We start from the raw sequence: 18,941 nt of genomic DNA, 5'->3' as shown, positions 1-18,941 counted from the left end.
CACACGGCCTGGACTTACAACCGGGGCCTTGAAGGAAAATGAACACACTTCAGCTCTGATTATGGTTACTCTGGGGGACCAAAGGCTTTATAAAACATTAGAGACTATTTTTTTTCACCCCCACCATTAAAAATTATCTCACAGAAGCACAGTTTAAGCATCAGATGTGAACATTCGTTTTCCTGGGCAGGTTCATGAGAGGAGAAGAGGTGAGGATGAACAAAAGACCTGGAGCTGGCGGTGTGTGTGTGTGTGTGTGTGTGTGTGTGTGTGTGTGTGTGTGTGTGTGTGTGTGTGTGTGTGTGTGTGTGTGTGTGTGTGTGTGTGTGTGTGTGTGTGTGTGTGTGTTACGGGGGGTTCGTTAGTGAGTGAGGTGGTAAAAAAGAGGGCAGAGGACGTGGATGAATAGGAAGAGGATGTGCTGAGGATAAAAGAGTGCTGGGCGGTGGCACCCATTTGCCCACCCGAGAAGAGACCCCCCCCCCCCCCCCACAAAAAAAAAAAAAAAAAAGAAAAGCCACTTCCCATCTCCACTATGACATCACAGTCCGTCGTCCCTCCCAGTCCCGCCTTGTCGGAAACGATGAGCGGGTGAGTCAGTTGGTTCCGAGGAGCCATGTGATTCGGGGGCGACGTTGCTGCAAGTGCGGGCAGGATGGGCCGGGGGCCCTTCGTTTGTTAATCAGACGTCTAAAGTGGGGGGGGGGGGGGGGGGGAGAGGCAATGTCTCTTTGTATGTGACTGTGTGCTTGTGCATCGTGTGCACGTGTATGTGTGTGCGCCTGTTTTGCTGTGCTCATATGGCTGAAAACCCTCAAAACATGGCAGCCATGCAAAGCGTTTTTGCCTATCGCCACAAGGCACCTGACACCACGCATGGTAAGACCCAGACAGTGTGGCAGGGGCCAAATTGGGCCTGGTGGGAGGAAGCGGAGATGGAGGAGGCATAGGATGCAATGGATGACAACAGTCTGAGGCATTGTCGAACAGTGTGCCCAATTTCGGCTGCAGTCAGACTGAACAGCAGCTCAAGCAAATGTAGATCTCATCTTGTCTCTGTCTCATTGACCCAACTTTCTTCCCACTTTGTTAAAGTCTAATTTCTCCTCCTCTCCTCTTTCTGAGAGCATCGCTTGCTGTTGCTGCTCCTCCGCACCATCCACCCCCCCTGTCCTTTCACTCGCCGCTCTTTCTCTTTTAGCTTGTTGTCTTGACAGAAAATGTGAGCTGACAATCGGGGGCATCCGTTATTGTAGGACGGCCTAATCTCTGTATATGGTTCGCACAGATACAGGACTGGTGGTGAGCAAACACACCGACACACACACACACACACACACACACACACACACACACACACACACACACACACACACACACACACACACACACACACACACACACACACACACACACACACACACACACACACACACACACACACACACACACACACACACACACACACACACACACACACACACACACACACACACACACCCTCGCCTTGTTATCCGGGGGGCCTGTCTTGCAGGCAGCCTCTCTAACACTGAGTGATGTTTAAATTAGTTTACAATTTAGGCTCCTCGCTATCCGCAGACGGCTCTTAACTCAGTGTGTGCATGAAATGTGTTTTTGTGTGTGTGTGTTTGTGCGTGTGAGAGCGTAACAAATTGTTGCCAGTACGGCAGACATCTAATGACTTCAAATTAGCTGCCTGGCGCTCGCCTTGACACGTTGTTACCACTGTTAGCAGGCTTTGTGTGCGCGTGTGTGCGTGTCTGTGTGTCTGTGTGTGTATGCTGCCCTGCGCAGCCATATCATGAAGCATAAATTGGCTTCACCTCCCCTCTCTCAGCTGCTGTCTTTTTTTCTCTTTGTCTCTCTGTCTCTCTCCATCAATTTGATTAAAAAAATTACTGTACCATAGCGAGCAAAGACTCGTTCTTGTGTGAATTCACATGTACACACTGCACGTTGTCATCACACACACACACACACACACACACACACACACACACACACACACACACACACACACACACACACACACACACACACACACACACACACACACACACACACACACACACACACACACAAAACAAGATGTGAAACAAGATGGCTGCAAAAAGGTTAACAGGTCTATTGTATCCTATTGTATGTGTGCGAGTGCATGTGTGTGTAAGAGGCTGATAAAGAATGTTGAAGAGGCGTATTTCTTTTTGACAATCCTTTCCACCGTGAAGTGAACAGTGGATCACTTTGTGTGTGTACATGTACTGTATGTGTGTGCGTGTTTGGTCTGAGTACTAGATCAGTGTTCAATGTTGTAAACACTGAGGATTTCATAAGGTGGTCGCATCGCACACACAAGGACAGTCACACACAGGGAAGATGAAGAGTTCTATCTTTCTCTGTGAGCAGTGGATTGCCTTCTTCATTCATCTAATCACACCATCTTCCCTCCTCTCCGCCTGGCAATCGTTGCGCTTCGCTCCCTTCAGAAGGGAAGCTGCATGCACTCGCGCGCCCACACACACACAAACAAGCCTCCACATTCACGTGCGCATGCACGCACACAGCAAGCACATAACCCGGCAAACATTGTAGCACCCCAAAAAAAGACCAATCATTAAAAAAAAGTGTATCAATATGTGTGTTGTCCGTAAATCCTGTGATTATTGTTTTTTGTGAATGTGTGTGCATGTCACACAGAGTGAGGAGGCACAGAGGTGGGAAGGAAATACTGGAGTGAATGGTTACTGAGAGGTTATGTGAACATACAGGAAACACAATAACAGTGAAACCATGTATTGTCTTAAAAGAGAAAAACAAATTTGAAAGAGCTATATTTTATGTATGGATCAATATGTGTGTCTGCTTATTGTCCATTATAGAAGCACATAGATCAATACACTAACAAGAAGTAATGTATATTCACATCCCCCCTCTTTCTGTCTCCTTCTTGTTTTTCTCTTTCTCACAGTTATTTTGGGATTTATTGATATTATATACATATCACTTGGAAACCCTGTTATCCCACACCACTACCTTTATTGTTATAGATTTATGCAGCATGACTGAGTGGTATTTATGTCTCTAATCTGGTGTTTCCCTTTTATACTCTTGCAACCCCTTATAGCATTTTGAACCATAGCTATTCTATTCTATTCTATTCTATTCTATTCTATTCTATTCTATTCTATAACCATATTTCCAGCTGACAATGGAACTAATCTTTCCGCTAATCTGTGTTAATCTGAGACACTGCTCTTCCCTCCTCTGTGCTGTCACAGCAGGCTCAGTCACTAAGACCAAAACCAGATTATAGTTCTCATCTCTTCCTCTCAGACGTCTCCCTTCCTCTTTTTCGTTTTCATTTCATTTTCGAGGGCCTGAATGCTTTTGTCAATCTCGGTGTTCTTTTCCCTCTTCTAATGCTTTAATTTTTTGGGTCTCTGCCATTATGTTAATTTTGTGATCTTGTAGTCTAGATCCAACTTTGATCAGATTAGGAGAGAAAATGGGTTAGTTTAAGAAGATTAGATTAAATTATTCTCTTTCAGTGATGAACCGAGTGGGACACAGATGTGCTGTCATCTAAAACAGTCTGCTAAATAAATCAGGAACAGTGTAACCAGCTTCATTATTGGATATGATGTTTTTATTGTATAGTAATTAAACTCATCTAATCACTATCTAATCTCAGTAATTCAAATTCTCTGCTATAATAAAATTACTGGAAATGCTATGTAAATTTCTGCATTGCTTGACGCAACAATTGTGATGCCACCGTGTCCAATAATCTTTAAGACAATCACAAAACAATGCATAATGTATGCACACTATACTCTTTGGGATGACATCATAGGAGCATTGTAGATTGTGGAACCAAAACATTACTGTTCAATAAATATATGTGGGACATTTTGGTGAAAGTATTTTTACCACAAGGACAAATCATTGGAGGACAAAGTCAGTGCAAATATACAGAAAGCTTGGTAAGGGGGATTTCAACTGCTGTGTGTGTGTGTGTGTGTGTGTGTGTGTGTGTGTGTGTGTGTGTGTGTGTGTGTGTGTGTGTGTGTGTGTGTGTGTGTGCGTGCAGGGTTGTGACACCAGTGAGGTTTTGGTCAGGTAGAGAAGTCAATAGTTCACACAGTCTGAGTTCACGGAATTAGGCTTAAAGGTGACATCTTAACACCTGGTGCACTTATGTGTGCATTATGTAAGTCTGCCTGAACTGCAGATGGAGGAGCTGATTCCAAACTTTATTCTTGTCTTTTCAGGCAATTAAACAATGCACATAGTGCAGCCGCACTTTGTATGTGAGCATGTATGAGCGTGAAAGACTTACTATGCTGAAAAGATCTACGCTCTGTAGGTGTGTGCATCTCTACATGGATTCAGATTAAAGCTAGTGTGAGAGTCAGGGTTCAGCATTTTTTTTTCCTCCTACCTGGGATGTGTTTGGCCCAACCAATGTTGACCACCAGCTCTCTGTCCGCCAGGTCACACAGCGTAGTCAGGGCCTTGATGTCGCTGTCTGGTACTGTTGGGTCAGGCATGGCGTAAATCTTCTCTGGCTCAGCCACCAGCAGGTGAGAGACGATTTTGTTATCTGCAAGGCAGCCAAAGGCAACTGACATGACCACCAGACAAGGAGAAAGACACAGAGACAGAGAGATGGTGAATTTTTGCCATATTTGGCTACAAGCTGTTCCACACCTATCCTGTGCAAAAAAATTGTGAAAGGTCATATGCAAAGTCTTTGATAACATGGCATGCTGCTAAAACACATGTCTAAAGTTATTTACTCATGCAACAGAGAAGAAAACATTTTCAATGAACTTGATTAACATATTGGAGGAAAGAAGAAGAAGCACACATCATGCAAATGTACTTAAAAACTCTCATAAAATAAATCATTGTCATCAAAAATAGATCATGTATATAAACATTTTATACAAAGTTAATAAATAGCAATTTTCAAATTTCTTATTCTAAAATGTTATTTCATATAATGACATGCAGTTATTGGCAGTGAAAATGCACTTGACAAAAGATCAAACAGTTTTTGAAAGGTTTCCAGACAGGAGATGTTTCATGCTGTGATTAAAGGCGATTACTGCCAGTGATCCAAGTTGCCCAAAATGTTGTCCTTTGTATCACAGCCTTAAGAAGCTGCACTGATTTATACAGAAGGGAAAGATAACGCTGGACGCCAAACAGCTCAGCTGGTAATGGTGACATGTGGTGATGAGACCTCTATGGCCCATTAGTAACAGACTGATACCCTGCTTCCAAATTAATCCACCGACTAATCAAGCATGGGAATAATAACGGAGGATAGAGGAGCAAGAGAGTAGTGATAGAGAGAAAGAGAGAGAGAGAGAGAGAGATTGCAAAGAAAAAAATGGGAGGAGACAGACAGGTACTGTAGGAATAGAGCCATGGACAGCTTGTAAAAGACAGACAGGAAGAGTCCAGAGAGCGACAGATAGAGATAAACACCAGGAGAGAGTGAAACAGAGTTGTGTGGATGAGTTGTGTATTGATCTAACAGTGTCCACCACCCCCAATGCCCTTACGCACATGCTCACAGGAGGATGGTGGTGTGTGTACATACATATATATGGATGCCTCTACGCACACACATTGGCCAACTCCAGGGTCATTTGAGCCCAAGCAATCCCAGTCACAGCACAGTATCTGTGGGTAAATCTTATTTAATGTTTCCCTAATTAGAATCAATGGAAGCCCATTTCCAAACCCTGGGCTATTGTTCTGTTCTCACACAATCAATGGGGATGCTGGAGCGAGGGATTGGGCTACAGATAGATAGGCTGAGCGAGTGTATCTGTGAGGGAGACAGAGGGATCTGTCAGAGGGACAGAGAGATTTTGTGTGTGTGTATTGACTGCGTGTGAGCCCGAAAGAACAGGAAGGCTGTTGAAAGTCTCTGTCAACCTTATGTATTTTGTTTTTTAAGTGTGAAGACAGATTTTATGCTCACGGACGTGAAGGGGAATACAGACACCTGATAAGAATAATAAGACTAAAAAGTTAAGAAATAAATGTAAACAGTTTGTCACTGGTGCAGGTGTAACGCCTGCCATTGAGGACATTAGTTTACCTGGAGCTCATAAGGCTTTATCTATGCAAACACAAACATTATAAGAGCACGGATGCATACGCACATACACACACACACACTGTAAGACATGGTCACATTATCCCATCATTTCAATGATTAGTAGTGCAAAAGTCCCAATAAGCTGTTGTGCAGCCATTCAGCATATTGGCCTAGAGTAGAATATGCTCCAGCTTTAAGCAGAATGGGCTTTGGGGACCAAGCTGCTAAACACTGCTCAATCTGCACTGTGTGTGTGTGCGTATGTGTGTGTGTGCGTGCGTGTGTCATGTGTGCAAGCAGACGGTTAGCTAGAGAGCTAACTGTAGTTTGATGTGGTTGCCAGATTGGATTTAATCCGGATTAGAGTTCTTGGCTGCTCTCTCTCTCTCTCTCTCTCTCTCTCTCTCTCTCTCTCTCTCTCTCTCTCTCTCTCTCTCTCTCTCTCTCTCTCTCTCTCTCTCTCTCACCCCCTCACCTCCCTTGTTAATTTTTCAATCATGCTTTGGCCATGGTTTTATTCTTTAAAAAACACAGCCAATCCAGCCGGAGCTAAATGAATACCTTTATGGTGAAATATTACACATATAAAATGTTATGATCCCAAACTGGTAGCAGTAGAAACAGGGAGATAAACATGGTCCCAAACAGATGGTCTTCTCACTACCCTGTGTCTATGCTGTGTGTGTGTGCGTGTGTGTGCGTGTGTGTGTGTGTGTGTGTGTACGTGTGGTGCGCGCGTGCTGAAATGTTTTTACTGTCCAACTGTTTCAGTTACGACAGGAATTGAAGGAAAGGCCGTTTCATGTGCTGATGGTCTCTGAACAGTGACTGCTGGTTAATGCAGGAGCACCGCCTACACATGACTGGATTTGAGAATTTTGTTTGCAGGTTTTTTTTTGCCTTCAATCACATCCACTATATGTTTTTTGTCATTTATTTTACACACACTGACACTAGTTTTTGCAGGACAACTTGTTAACAACGAGGAGACAGTGTGCACAATGGTGTGTGTTCACTCATCCAGCTCAAGTTTACATGCAGTCAGAGTTGTTTCTGTCTGTCTGTGTACTTACATGGTTTCTTGGGGGGGAGAGCGAGCTGTGGGTTCAGGTACGGGCTGTTGTCTGCATCTATCCGGCGTTTATACTTCTGTCTTCCACCGCGAACCCTATCCAGACGAACACCTGGAAGTAATGGCACACAGAAAAAGGATGTCTCAGTACAAAATACACAACAAAAATAAACCAAGACGATGACTTATTTGACTACTTGGAGCAAACAGAAGAGGAAGAACAGGTCTGCTTGTATACAACTGAAGGAATGTCCCCTGTCCTTAGGCCATGAAGGGAGAGACAAGGGATTCGTGAAATGAATGAATGGAATTCTTTCTACAATCAGACCAATTAATAGCGATACCCTTTGAGTTTGTCTCTCTCTCTTTCTCTCTCTCTATCTCCAGCTTTCTGACTCTTTTACTGTCTCTTGCCCAATCTCAGTCTCTCTATTGCTGTCTCCCTCTCTGTCTTGTTAATTAATTGACACAAAGGAGTCCTAATTTAATTAGGCCTATCTCTCAGGGGATTGGATGTTACCGTGGTTACCACTTAAAGATGGATAAGGAAGACAGAGGTGTCATGTACCCTGGAGGCTGGGAGAGGAAAAGAGAAGAGAGGAGGGTTTGAAAGGTTGTCAAATGTTTCAAAGCTCGACAAATACAAACACATTTATATTAAGGTAGCAGAAAGTACTCACTTTCTGTTGTGCAATAAAAACATTGTGTAGAAGCAAAATTTCAACTTACAGAAGCTCATTTAAGACTTTTTGAATTGCATATTCTATAAAATTAAGACTTATCTTTTTTGAAAAAAACTGATGAGGTATTCTGCTGGTGATTAATTTAAATTTCAGGCTAAAGAAGCAGGCCGGACGTTCTAATTAAGACAAGACAATAAGAAAATAGGCAATACAACTATATTCCAAATAAAAGCAGAAGACAGAGGTTTATAAGAAATTAAATATACGAATGATAAACACACCAGTTCAATGGCAGAGAATGCAACTGAGAAGTAATTACAATAACTAAATGAATTGATTAATTCAATCAATCATTTATTCATTCAACAATGATTTTGTTATCATTTTGTTTACTGGTGAAGGAAATGTTCTTTAATTTCATTCAAAAATATTTCCTACAGTTTAGGTTTCATTGGTTTATCTAAAGAAATAAGAGTTCAAATCTGTTTGTTTGCTTAAAATATCTCAGAAATACCCTCCGATTTTTAAAATGCAGTCGTCTTGAATCAAACTAAAGCTAATGTCCATACAATGTCATTATCCAGCTTTGTATTAGACCAATAGAAGTGATGCGAAAAAAGCTGAGGAAGAGAGGACAGGAGTAAGCAGTGAGAGAGAGAGAGAGAGAGTGAGAGTGAGAGTGAGAGTGAGAGTGAGAGTGAGAGTGAGAGTGAGAGTGAGAGTGAGAGAGAGAGAGAGAGAGAGAGAGAGAGAGAGAGAGATTTGCTCACACAGAGAGATTTCAATCCTCTGAAAAATGTGCTGACCACATTCAAGACAACAAACCTTAGCGAGCTAAGGGACATATTTGTATTGGAAAGAAAAAAAAAATGGCAGAATGTCTGCATTTGCAAGCTGTTACAGGTAAACATGTTCATGTATTTGATTTATAGGTGCTCATTTTCATACTTTCTTTTATTGATTGAGTCCAATGAAGTTTTTAAATATAAAAATTAAGTTATTTTCAAAGAATAAATATAATTTGTTGACTCACTGAGCTGTGTGTGTGTGTGTGTGTGTGTGTGTGTGTGTGTGTGTGTGTGTGTGTGTGTGTGTGTGTGTGTGTGGTGGGGAATGTGCAGGCAACACACTGATGAATCTTGATATTCTCACCTCTGACCAAAGTATTACAGCTCAAAACTTCTACTGTAACAAAGGGAGGGCATTGACTTGTAAACCGTCTGCAACCACCCTGAAATATCCTTGGGCCTGGGAGTCGGTCCTTCATCCCCAATGCAAGTCTCCTTAGTACTAATGAGGTGTTGCTCCAGAACAAGAGAATCCCTAGTTTGAGTCAAGTGATCACCCACATTATCCCTGTAATGTCCCGTATGGCAGGTAGCCTACATTTTCTTGACATCAACCTCGGAACAGAGACCCTGAGTTGAATCAAGCGGTATAGTAGATGAATAAATGAAGATCTCTCGTAGTAACATCATGCATGATGGTTCAACTTCTTAATATTGCACTTCGCTACCAGGAGCTTTACACTGATATAGATTGTTTTGTGTGTTGACAGATTGAATAACCTGCTATCTATCCAGAGTTTTATCATCAGTAGTGAAGGCATTTTGCCCATGGTTACATGAGCCTCAGTTTAAAGAATTTATAGTTTCTGTTTTATGTTTGACCCCAAATTGCTTCACGTTTCATTACGTTTTTATTTTGTGTTTTTATTAGTCTTCTGGGGAGGTAGGCTTAAACACCATGAGTGCCCAATAGATTTCTTTTGGCTATTGATGAGAAAAAGTAACTTGGCCAGAAGCTGGGACGCTATATATAAATCGGAAAGGTAAAAACAGAACTCACTATAGGAATGTAAACTGAGAGACTGGCTGGACTTCTGAACACTATAAACTACAGTAGGGCTGAACAAATTAACATGTTAAGATTTTAATTAACCCATTTGCAGTGCAGGATGAATCAAAATTCCTGAAACTTCCCTGACAATGTATTTCGGGCAGTTTGTCCAAACAGATTTCCTGTAGCACATAACACACCCATATCATTTTGATTAATAGAAATTGATCCACTGCAACCCTGTGATTGATCAGATAACACATTTTAAACGTTTGATAGTGCTACTTCAAATGTTTTTTTTCCCACTGTTCTTCAGCTCTTCTGTTTTCAGTTCTACAAAGTTCAACTAAATTTTGAATTTTTATCAATGTGACCTGGCCCCAAGCTAATAAACAGCAGCTGATGGGTTTGGTTACTATCCTTACCGAAGACCGTGGTAACAAGCAGCAAGAAAGCTTTGGGAAGCAGGCTCTGTTGTGCACACTTTACTCCTCGCATGAGATAGATTATAATCAGTGTTGTTTTCCTATGTTTTTATATCATGCTGCCTTCTTAAATGAGTGGTAAAGCTGGTGATATCACTGCCCTCTTATATAGTCCCTTTCATGTTATGTCATTAAGGGTTGTAGATTGGGCAGAAGACAGGGGCGACAATGAAATAATGCTACATTACAGCCATTTACCCTTTGTCCTCTCAATCATTATAACTACTGTTTCAATAAGATCCCATCTCTTATCTTCTTTCTAACTTAGTTTTTCTCGTGTTTGCTCTTCTGATCTGACCCAGGAAGAGGCTGAGCAAGCTGCTTGTAGAGCTTACCGAGCCACAACTTGTGAGTGTTGGCTCCAGAAAGAAAAAGCAAAGAGTGGGTGTATGAGAGGGCTCGTACCCCTCAGTGCTAAGAGTCTCTTGACCGTTTGATGACACTGGCCTCCCCACTGTACCTGAACTGTCAGTCCTTCTGTCCACTAATGGCTGTCTGAAGCATTCATAAGTGCACGCACGCGCACACGCACGCGCACACGCACAATATCAGAGAAAACCAAATATCCAACACTTTGTAAGCATTTTATATATTTATCCAGTGTTCCAGTAGAAGAGACTGCTCAACTATCAATTTTGTTTTTCTATTGAAATATGTATATATTGATATCAATATATTTGTATATAGGGTGTTACAATTGCAGACGACATAGAGAAACTTCCACAGAGTTCCATGGCTCAGAGGCTTTTTATACCACACACAGACTCTCACCGTGTCAATTTTTCTCTTTCTCTTTTTCGTACACCTTAAGAAGCCAGTGCCATGGTGAGCTCACTTTATAAAGAGCCCTCCCTAACTACCTCATTTATTTTCCACCAAATTAACTCTCTCTCAGCACTGATTAATGATCAAATCTAAATGAATCAAATTAAAAATTGAAAATTATATTTTTAAAGCTCACAAAAAAGAGACAGGGGGAAGCTAGAGGGAGAGTGTGAGTACGTTACCTCCTCTTAACAAATGAGCCTTCAAATCGTAAAGAATGGGCAAATGAGAAGAGGAGGAAAAGGAATGAAGGGAGGAAAAGAGGACAGCAATGAGAAGAGGGGCAGGAGGGAAAGTGCAAGTAAAGATGAGGATTATAAAACACACATGGAAGAGAGCAACCAAGAAAGAAAGAACAGAATAATTGAACAGAGAATAGATGCAAAATGGAATAAAATGACAGACAAAAAGAAATACACTTTAGATAAACATTAATAGACGATTATGATAAAAGACAGGGTTGAAAAGAGAAACTACAAGATGAGGAGTTGAGAATAAGCTGCGAATTAAGAGTGAGAGAAGTGGAGGGGTGATAATTGACCTGGTAAACAAAAGAAGAAAGGAGTGAGACATAAAAGAGATAAAAGAAATAATGGCAAAAAGACCAATGACAGAATTACCAGAGAAATACATGCATGGAAGAGAACAGAGAAACAGGTTTCATTATGTCAAGAGCACATTACAGTCATTTACTACTTCACATGCAACGCCTGGGTAAATAAATAAATGCCATGATAAACACCAGTCTCTGTTTTACCTTAACTCACATAAAGAATGCTCTTTTAAATTTTTGATAAAGAAATCTAGAACTCTCTATTATCAAAACATATTAATAAAAATAACTATTCTTAGAACAAATAGCGGTAGTGGATATTTGATTGTCTTATTTATTTGTCTGAGAAATGTGCTGCACCTACAGTTTATATGCAAGTACATTTAATCATCAATGTATTGATGAGGAAACGTTACATCCAACAGTTGAAAGTTAGTAGTTAGAGAAGGATACTTGTAATTAAATAGAATTTAGACTGTGTAACTCTTTTTCCTACCCAAATTTTCAGTAGTCTCTCTCACACGCACGCACGCACGCACACACACACACGCGCACGCGCGCACACACACACACACACACACACACACACACACACACACACACACACACACACACACACACACACACACACACACACACACACACACACACGACAGTGATGAAGGTGAATTGTTCCTATCATGGGAATATTGCTCTCTATCAATAACACGATCCGCACTGATCACATCAGCATAGATTTTTACACCGCACTGGCGTCACTGTGTCAGGTGTGTGTGTGCGTGTGTGTGTGTGTGTGTCTGTGTGTGTGTGTGTGTGTATGCACCCTCTTGAAGGAACACTTGAAGGATTGCAAGTGAAATGCCTTTGACACCTAAGTGCGCATGCAGGAGAAAGACAAAGGAGAGAGGAAAACAGAAGAGGATGGAAGAAGAAACATAACATGGATTGATTTCAGATCAGGTCAATGATATGATAAGAGCAGGGGAAAAGAGTCAGAGGCGTGGAAGTAGGTGGACAGAGATTTGGGACGATCGCTGCATAGAGAAAGAGGAACGACAAAAAAGTCAAGAGAAAGAGAACATTTAAAAAGGCAAACACAATTGAACTCTGTCTGCTTTACAGTGTGTGCTGTGTTGATTAGAGGGTTTCCCTATGGGTTTCCCTATGTAGGTTTAAGAACTGATGGACGAGTTGGCTGAACAAAACCACAGGTCCATTGACTTGTATGAGTGAAGTACCTGTGTTGCTCATGTTGTGACAAGATGGATATATGAACATACTTAAAATGAGAGAAAAATTAGACCATACAAGGTGAATGTTGAGCTGTGATGTGCATTTGCACATGATCAAATCAAAACAACAACCACAAAACAAAACTGTGATTTGACGTCTCTATTCGGTGTCAATGCAGTTACAAAAAGTGAACATGTTCACTTTTGAAAAAGAAATGCTCCAAAAAAAAAGAAGCACTCAAACAATGACTATATCAAACAACGTTTGCAGTAAAAGTAGAAATAATTGATCTGATGTGAATATGCTTTTTGTATATGCTCAAGTTGACAGATTACCAGAACTGAAGTAAGGAGCATAACAGAGGAATGGATAAAAGGGAAGTGTGTGTGTGTGCGTGTGTGTGTGTGTGTGTGTGTGTGTGTGTGTGTGTGTGTGTGTGTGTGTGTGTGTGTGTGTTGTGTGTGTGTGTGTGTGTGGTGTCATGTGGTGACGTTTGTTTAGACCAGAACAGATCAGCACTGCCGGCGGCAGCGGGCAGGTGGCTGTCACTGGTGTGTGAATTTGTGAGGCTGTGAGAGAGAGAGAGAGAGAGAGAGAGAGAGAGAGAGAGAGAGAGAGAGAGAGAGAGAGAGAGAGAGAGAGAGAGAGAGAGAGAGAGAGAGAGAGACCGCAAGAGAATCCAAGTGTTATTTTCACATCAGGTATAAGGGTTAATGCCTTTAGTTGAGCAGTCGGATGCGTAAACATTTACCCAATGACTACACATCCAGAGTTTGTGGAATTGGGTTGCCCATTTTGTCTCAATTTCTGTAGTAATCTAAAATCTTTAAACCTTTGTCTGGATGAAAAGTAGCTAGTCTCATACAGTTAACATGCAGCATATCAAATCCAAGTTATATCTTGATGTTCAATGAACTGGAATGTGCCTGGATGTGGATCTACCTGCAATACTCCCTGTCCTTTCCTCTGAAAGATAGTGTACGTGAAAGAAAGTGGACCATTTAAGTCCATCTCAAGCTGCACCGTTTCCATTATCGCTCTTTTCTTGCTGGGATGCAACCAGATGCCACCCGCACGCACAAACACTCACACACACTCACACACACTTATCCAGGACAGACGCTACAGGCCCAGATTTAGCTACAAGTTTCTCAAGGGGGAACACCAGACGCCACCAGTCGTCTGGCACTCCCCTCCTTCGTTTCCCCTTCGAGTCTCATCTCCTCCACATTCCCCAACATCCACTTTCTCCTTCTCTGCTCATGCTTTTCAGCTCCTTTGTATTCACCTTATTTCCTCTTTTTTTTCAATCATTAAAATCCCTCAATATCTTTTCAGGAGTGAATACACAAATTGTGTTCATACCTAAGGTGTGTTCGCCAGTGGTTTTTATTGTAGTCTGTTTGAGTGCACACGTGCAGAGCAATGAGACTGGAAAGCTGCAGACAAGATCATCGAGCTATGAGGAGAGTTATGACACACGGTACCAGCTGTATATGCACAACAAGCACACACGCACACACATGCACACACCAGCAGCAACACTCACACAGACTGGGGCCTTCCACCCGATCTCACTCATTAGGTCTTAGAGGCCGTGGGGAGCACGGCCAAAGTTGGCATGAGCCATTAGTGTGTGTGTGTGTGTGTGTGTGTGTGTGTGTGTGTGTGTGTGTGTGTGTGTGTGTGTGTGTGTGTGTGTGTGTGTGTGTGTGTGTGTGTGTGTGTGTGTGTCTGCATGAGGCGTGTTGCCAAGGTTTATATTTGCAGTCCGTGGACTTGTCCCTCTAGTAGTCTACCATCTGAATCCAGCTGGCCGTTTATAACATTATAGAGACGGAGGCTTTGGTATCGGATTCAACACATTCTGTCTGTTTAGCCACGATTCATCAGACGGGCCGTCATCAAAGCTGCTGCTGTAAGGGAGCAAATCTGTCAATATGAGCATATGTACTGTATACACGCCTACTGAATACTGCTGGCTCCTGGGTTGTGTGTTTCTGCCAAAGCCTTTCATGTTTGAATGTCTGATCTGTGTTTTGTATTCTGTTCATGATAATTCGACACATTACTGCTGACTCTGAATGTATTACGCCTGTCTTGCTCCAACATTTTGGCATGGATGGAGAAAACTAACAACAGTGCTGTTACTTTTACTTGTTTATACATTTTTAACCTGTCACTTGTATCATGTCTAAATGACAACTAAGGCTGTATTTTTTACTTAAAATTTTTTTTTTTATTGATATTCCTTCTTTTTTGATAATTATCATCTTTTATTTCTTCCCTCGTCCTCTCACACCACCCTCTCCCAATCTCTAGGCATATTTTAGTCCCGCCCCATGACCTTTTGGTCTTCAGCTGACGCATCATTATGACCTCATTAAAAATGGACAGACAGCCATTGCCAGAGGGGTAGTTCTCATAATATAATCAGGCCTTTTAATTGCCTTGCTCTAGAAATTAGCTGCTACATATTGGTGGGTGGGTGCCCCGTGTTTGTTCCGTGCTTCAGTTTGTCCCTCGCTCACTTGTTCTCCTGCTCACAGTGGCGGTTTAGAAAATCCAATATTCTACACTGGCAAGGTGTATGCGAGTGTATTCACATAATCAGGTGTGTGTTTAAGGAAACATCTAAAGAAATTGTTCTACTCTGGGCCGGTTTACTGACCCTCTGGCCTCTTGTTACCCTCCCTTTCACCATCCACACACATGCATCCACACTTCCTTGCTGCCTCAGTTGCTCTTCATCTCAACCTCTCTGTCTCCCAGGGCGACAAAGCTAATTTGAGGCAGATCTTGCCCTAAGGGGTAAACTGTAACACACACACACACACACACACACACACACACACACACACACACACACACACACACACACACACACACACACACACACACACACACACACACACACACACACACACACACACACACACACACACACACACACAAACACACACACACACACACACACACTGCCCTTACCACTTTATCTTCACCTTTCTCCCACGAGCTCCCCCCTGCCAACCACCGTTAGCCCTGATGCTAACTGATCTAGCCACTTACCATTATCATGCATGCAATTCTTCTGCAACAATATTCACACCCAGAAGGGCAAGATGAAACACAGCCGGTAGTGTTCATGAAGGAGTATGTTTATATTGACCAGTGTGTTTAAATGCTGCTATGTTGACTGTCTTGGTGTACACTGATCTTAAAAAATGAAATGAATAAATAAATAAACATACCTCATATTTGTTGGAGAACAAAATAATAACCAAATTGAAAATATAAAACAGCCCACAGTTTTCAATAAGGTAAAATGAAAAACTTTCATACCTGAATTTGATCTGCCACATGATGACTAAGTTATGTTGCTGTAGGTCAAAAAATCTGAAACATTAAAATGTATGGGATGTATCTGCAAGAGGCAGTTATTTGAAGAAAATCAAGGTAAAGAAAATGTCTGACAAGTTTATAGGTTCATGATCTTTTCAGATTTCCCATGGGCTCAAAAAGAATTAAAATAGGGAAATATAAGAAAATGGATGTATCCATTTTCTAAATGACCCTTATTCATATGTAGAGCGGGACCCCCTGTATTAAATTCACACCCGGGACAACAAATGGGGTGGCTGTGGTCTGTCATGTTGATGTATAGATATGTAGGGCGATGTGTGTGTGCATGATGTATGTGTTCGGAGCAAGGGAGCAGCGGCAACAAAAGGCAGTTATTTGTTTGCCTGCTTGAGACAGAAACACACAAACACATGTCCTACAGCTAAATACCCACAAACAAACGGCACATGATATCAAAATAATTCCCTGTTTGATGTAGACTTCTGAAAAATATTTATATGAATTGAGAGCCTGCCATATTATCTATTTATCTCCCATTGTATCATCTTGGTAAAAAAGTTTTTCAACATTATCCATTAAAACAAATTATAAATTCACATTTTCCTTAAAAATAAAGAGCTTATAGTGACTTCATGTGGAAGAACGAATTGGTTTCCTTGTCGTGTGGGCGGATGTAGTGTCAGCTGCATAAACTGTGGGACTGTAGGAGCTGCCAACAATGCATGTTATAACATGGGTGTGTGTGTGTTTTTGTGGCCACGTACACACATACACAAGACAAAACATGAGATGAGTCATAAGTTCTGCCTATATCAGATCAACCGGGAGAAGAAATGCAAGGACAGCAGCTTGGTGGGAGAGTGTGTGTTTGTGTTTCTTCTGAATGTGCGAAAACAGGAGAGAAAGCAGGTGAGGTGCGCAGTGCGAAGTAAAACTTCACTTCTTTCATGAATTCTGTGACTCATCAGGAAATGCTTTGCTTGTTGTTAGTATTGATTTTTACATTTCAATAAAATAACTAAGTAAAATCTAAATAAGTTATGGAAAATGAAGTTCTCACATGTATGATAAGATATCAATAACAAAGATGCGTTCAGACATTTCGTCTAACATCCATTCATTGTAATGCTTTGTTCAAATAAACTAAGGCTCATTCAGGTTCTAAGTTCCGAGGAGTCCACTCATCACATTGGTAGTTCTGTCAGTCTAATGAAAGTTTATAGACACAGACCAAACAAAGTGATTAAAAGAAAAAGTGACTATTTTCCAAGAGCGACTGTGTGAGAAGCTGTGGACAATATTATCCATCAACATGTCTATTCTATTCTATTCTATGCTAATGAATGGATGGAAGTATAAAAGCAATAATTTTACATTGTTTGTGCACATATATGTTTTAGTGTGTACAAAGAGCATAAATGAGCCTGTAGAACAGTAGTGCTGGAGCCAAGGACAATGTCTGTAGACAATGGAAGGAAACCGAATTAGCTACAGATATCCCATGCTTGCACAGGTATAACATGCAAACTGCACAGGAAGGCTCCAAAGCCCAGAATCAAACTTGGGTCATTATCTCTGTTAGGCGAGAGTGCTAAACACTGCACCACTGTGTGTCCTTGTGAATGTGTTCTTGTGCATCGTTAAAATATTTGTAATAGATAACCTTTCTTTTGCGAAACCTCAAGCCTCGTACTGTTTTGGTTTCACTTGGAATTATCTGAGCTGGTAAAAAATCTGCAGTATGCACAAAAGAGAGCAGTGAATGAGAGTGTCTATGGATGGATAAAAAAAACAAAACACAGAAGAAGCTTCAGAAAGAGAACAATTATCCTGAGTGGGAGAAATGCAGGGAGAGACGAAGACAGGAATGGATGGAGGGAGGGCTGGCAGGCGTCGGCACAGGCACGCTCCCTGACCACTGTAAGGAAGGGGGCGTAGGCCAGGTCTCCCATCAATTACAACCTTGACCCTCCTCTCGTCTCCTTTCTTTCTCACACACGCTTTCTGCTTCATTCAACCATCCTCCCCCTGCTTCTCATCCTCCCTTGGTCCCTCTCCTCTGCTCCTATAAATCAATCTCTTCTCCCTCCCTACCCCTAGGTTTCTCCTACCTTCCCCCTCCCTCTCTCCCTCCTTCTTTCTCTCTATCAGGCCTCCTCTTCATCCTTCGCCACTCCTCTCCCTCCTTTCATCGCTGGAAGTGCAGTGGGAGTAGAAAGGTCAGAGGTGGGCAGACAAGAGGGAGAGAACGAGGCAAAAGGCAACAAGGGAGTGTGAAAATGAGAGAGTGAGTATATTTAATCAAAGTGGTGTGGGGGCAGATAATATCTCTGTTTTTTTCCCCCGCTTTTTTTCCCCACCTTTCTTTACCTCTGAACAACTGCTGACTGTCGAAACAGTTCTTTAATTTCTATTGGCTTTCCCATTAAACTAAGGTAAAATGAGGACAACTTGTGTATTGTGGAATGAAAACAATGAAAGAAAGACCAGGTGGCAGTAACAAGATGAAAAATGACAAAAAGGGAACGTTGCCATAAATATACAAGACAACAGATGATGAGAAGTGTAGAAATTTTCAGGCACAACAAGGGCTGGGGACAGGGTTACTATTACTATTTCTCAAAATGAGCAATGCACTGTCAGACCACTGTGCATGTTGACATACCTACTGTTAAACCGTGGTGAAATATTTAGTTTGTGACAGGAAAAGTTCTCATAGGATCCACCTTCTCTCGATGTACACATCTGA

The 18,941-nt window shown here is 41.7% G+C and overlaps 1 protein-coding gene across 1 annotated transcript in view; it reads right to left on the bottom strand.

Moving 5' to 3' along the window:
* Positions 1 to 18,941, bottom strand: part of esrrga (estrogen-related receptor gamma a) — a gene marked incomplete at its 3' end in the record, with an annotated part of 73,688 nt that overhangs the window by 24,879 nt on the left and 29,868 nt on the right. The window contains 2 exon segments of the mRNA XM_080499227.1: positions 4,463 to 4,624; positions 7,213 to 7,323. Coding sequence (XP_080355353.1) covers positions 4,463 to 4,624; positions 7,213 to 7,323 — 273 coding nt within the window.

The sequence above is a fragment of the Blennius ocellaris genome, assembly GCF_963422515.1.
Source record: "Blennius ocellaris genome assembly, chromosome: 1".
NCBI lineage: Eukaryota > Metazoa > Chordata > Actinopteri > Blenniiformes > Blenniidae > Blennius > Blennius ocellaris.
This window is presented reverse-complemented; position numbering and strand designations above follow the sequence as displayed.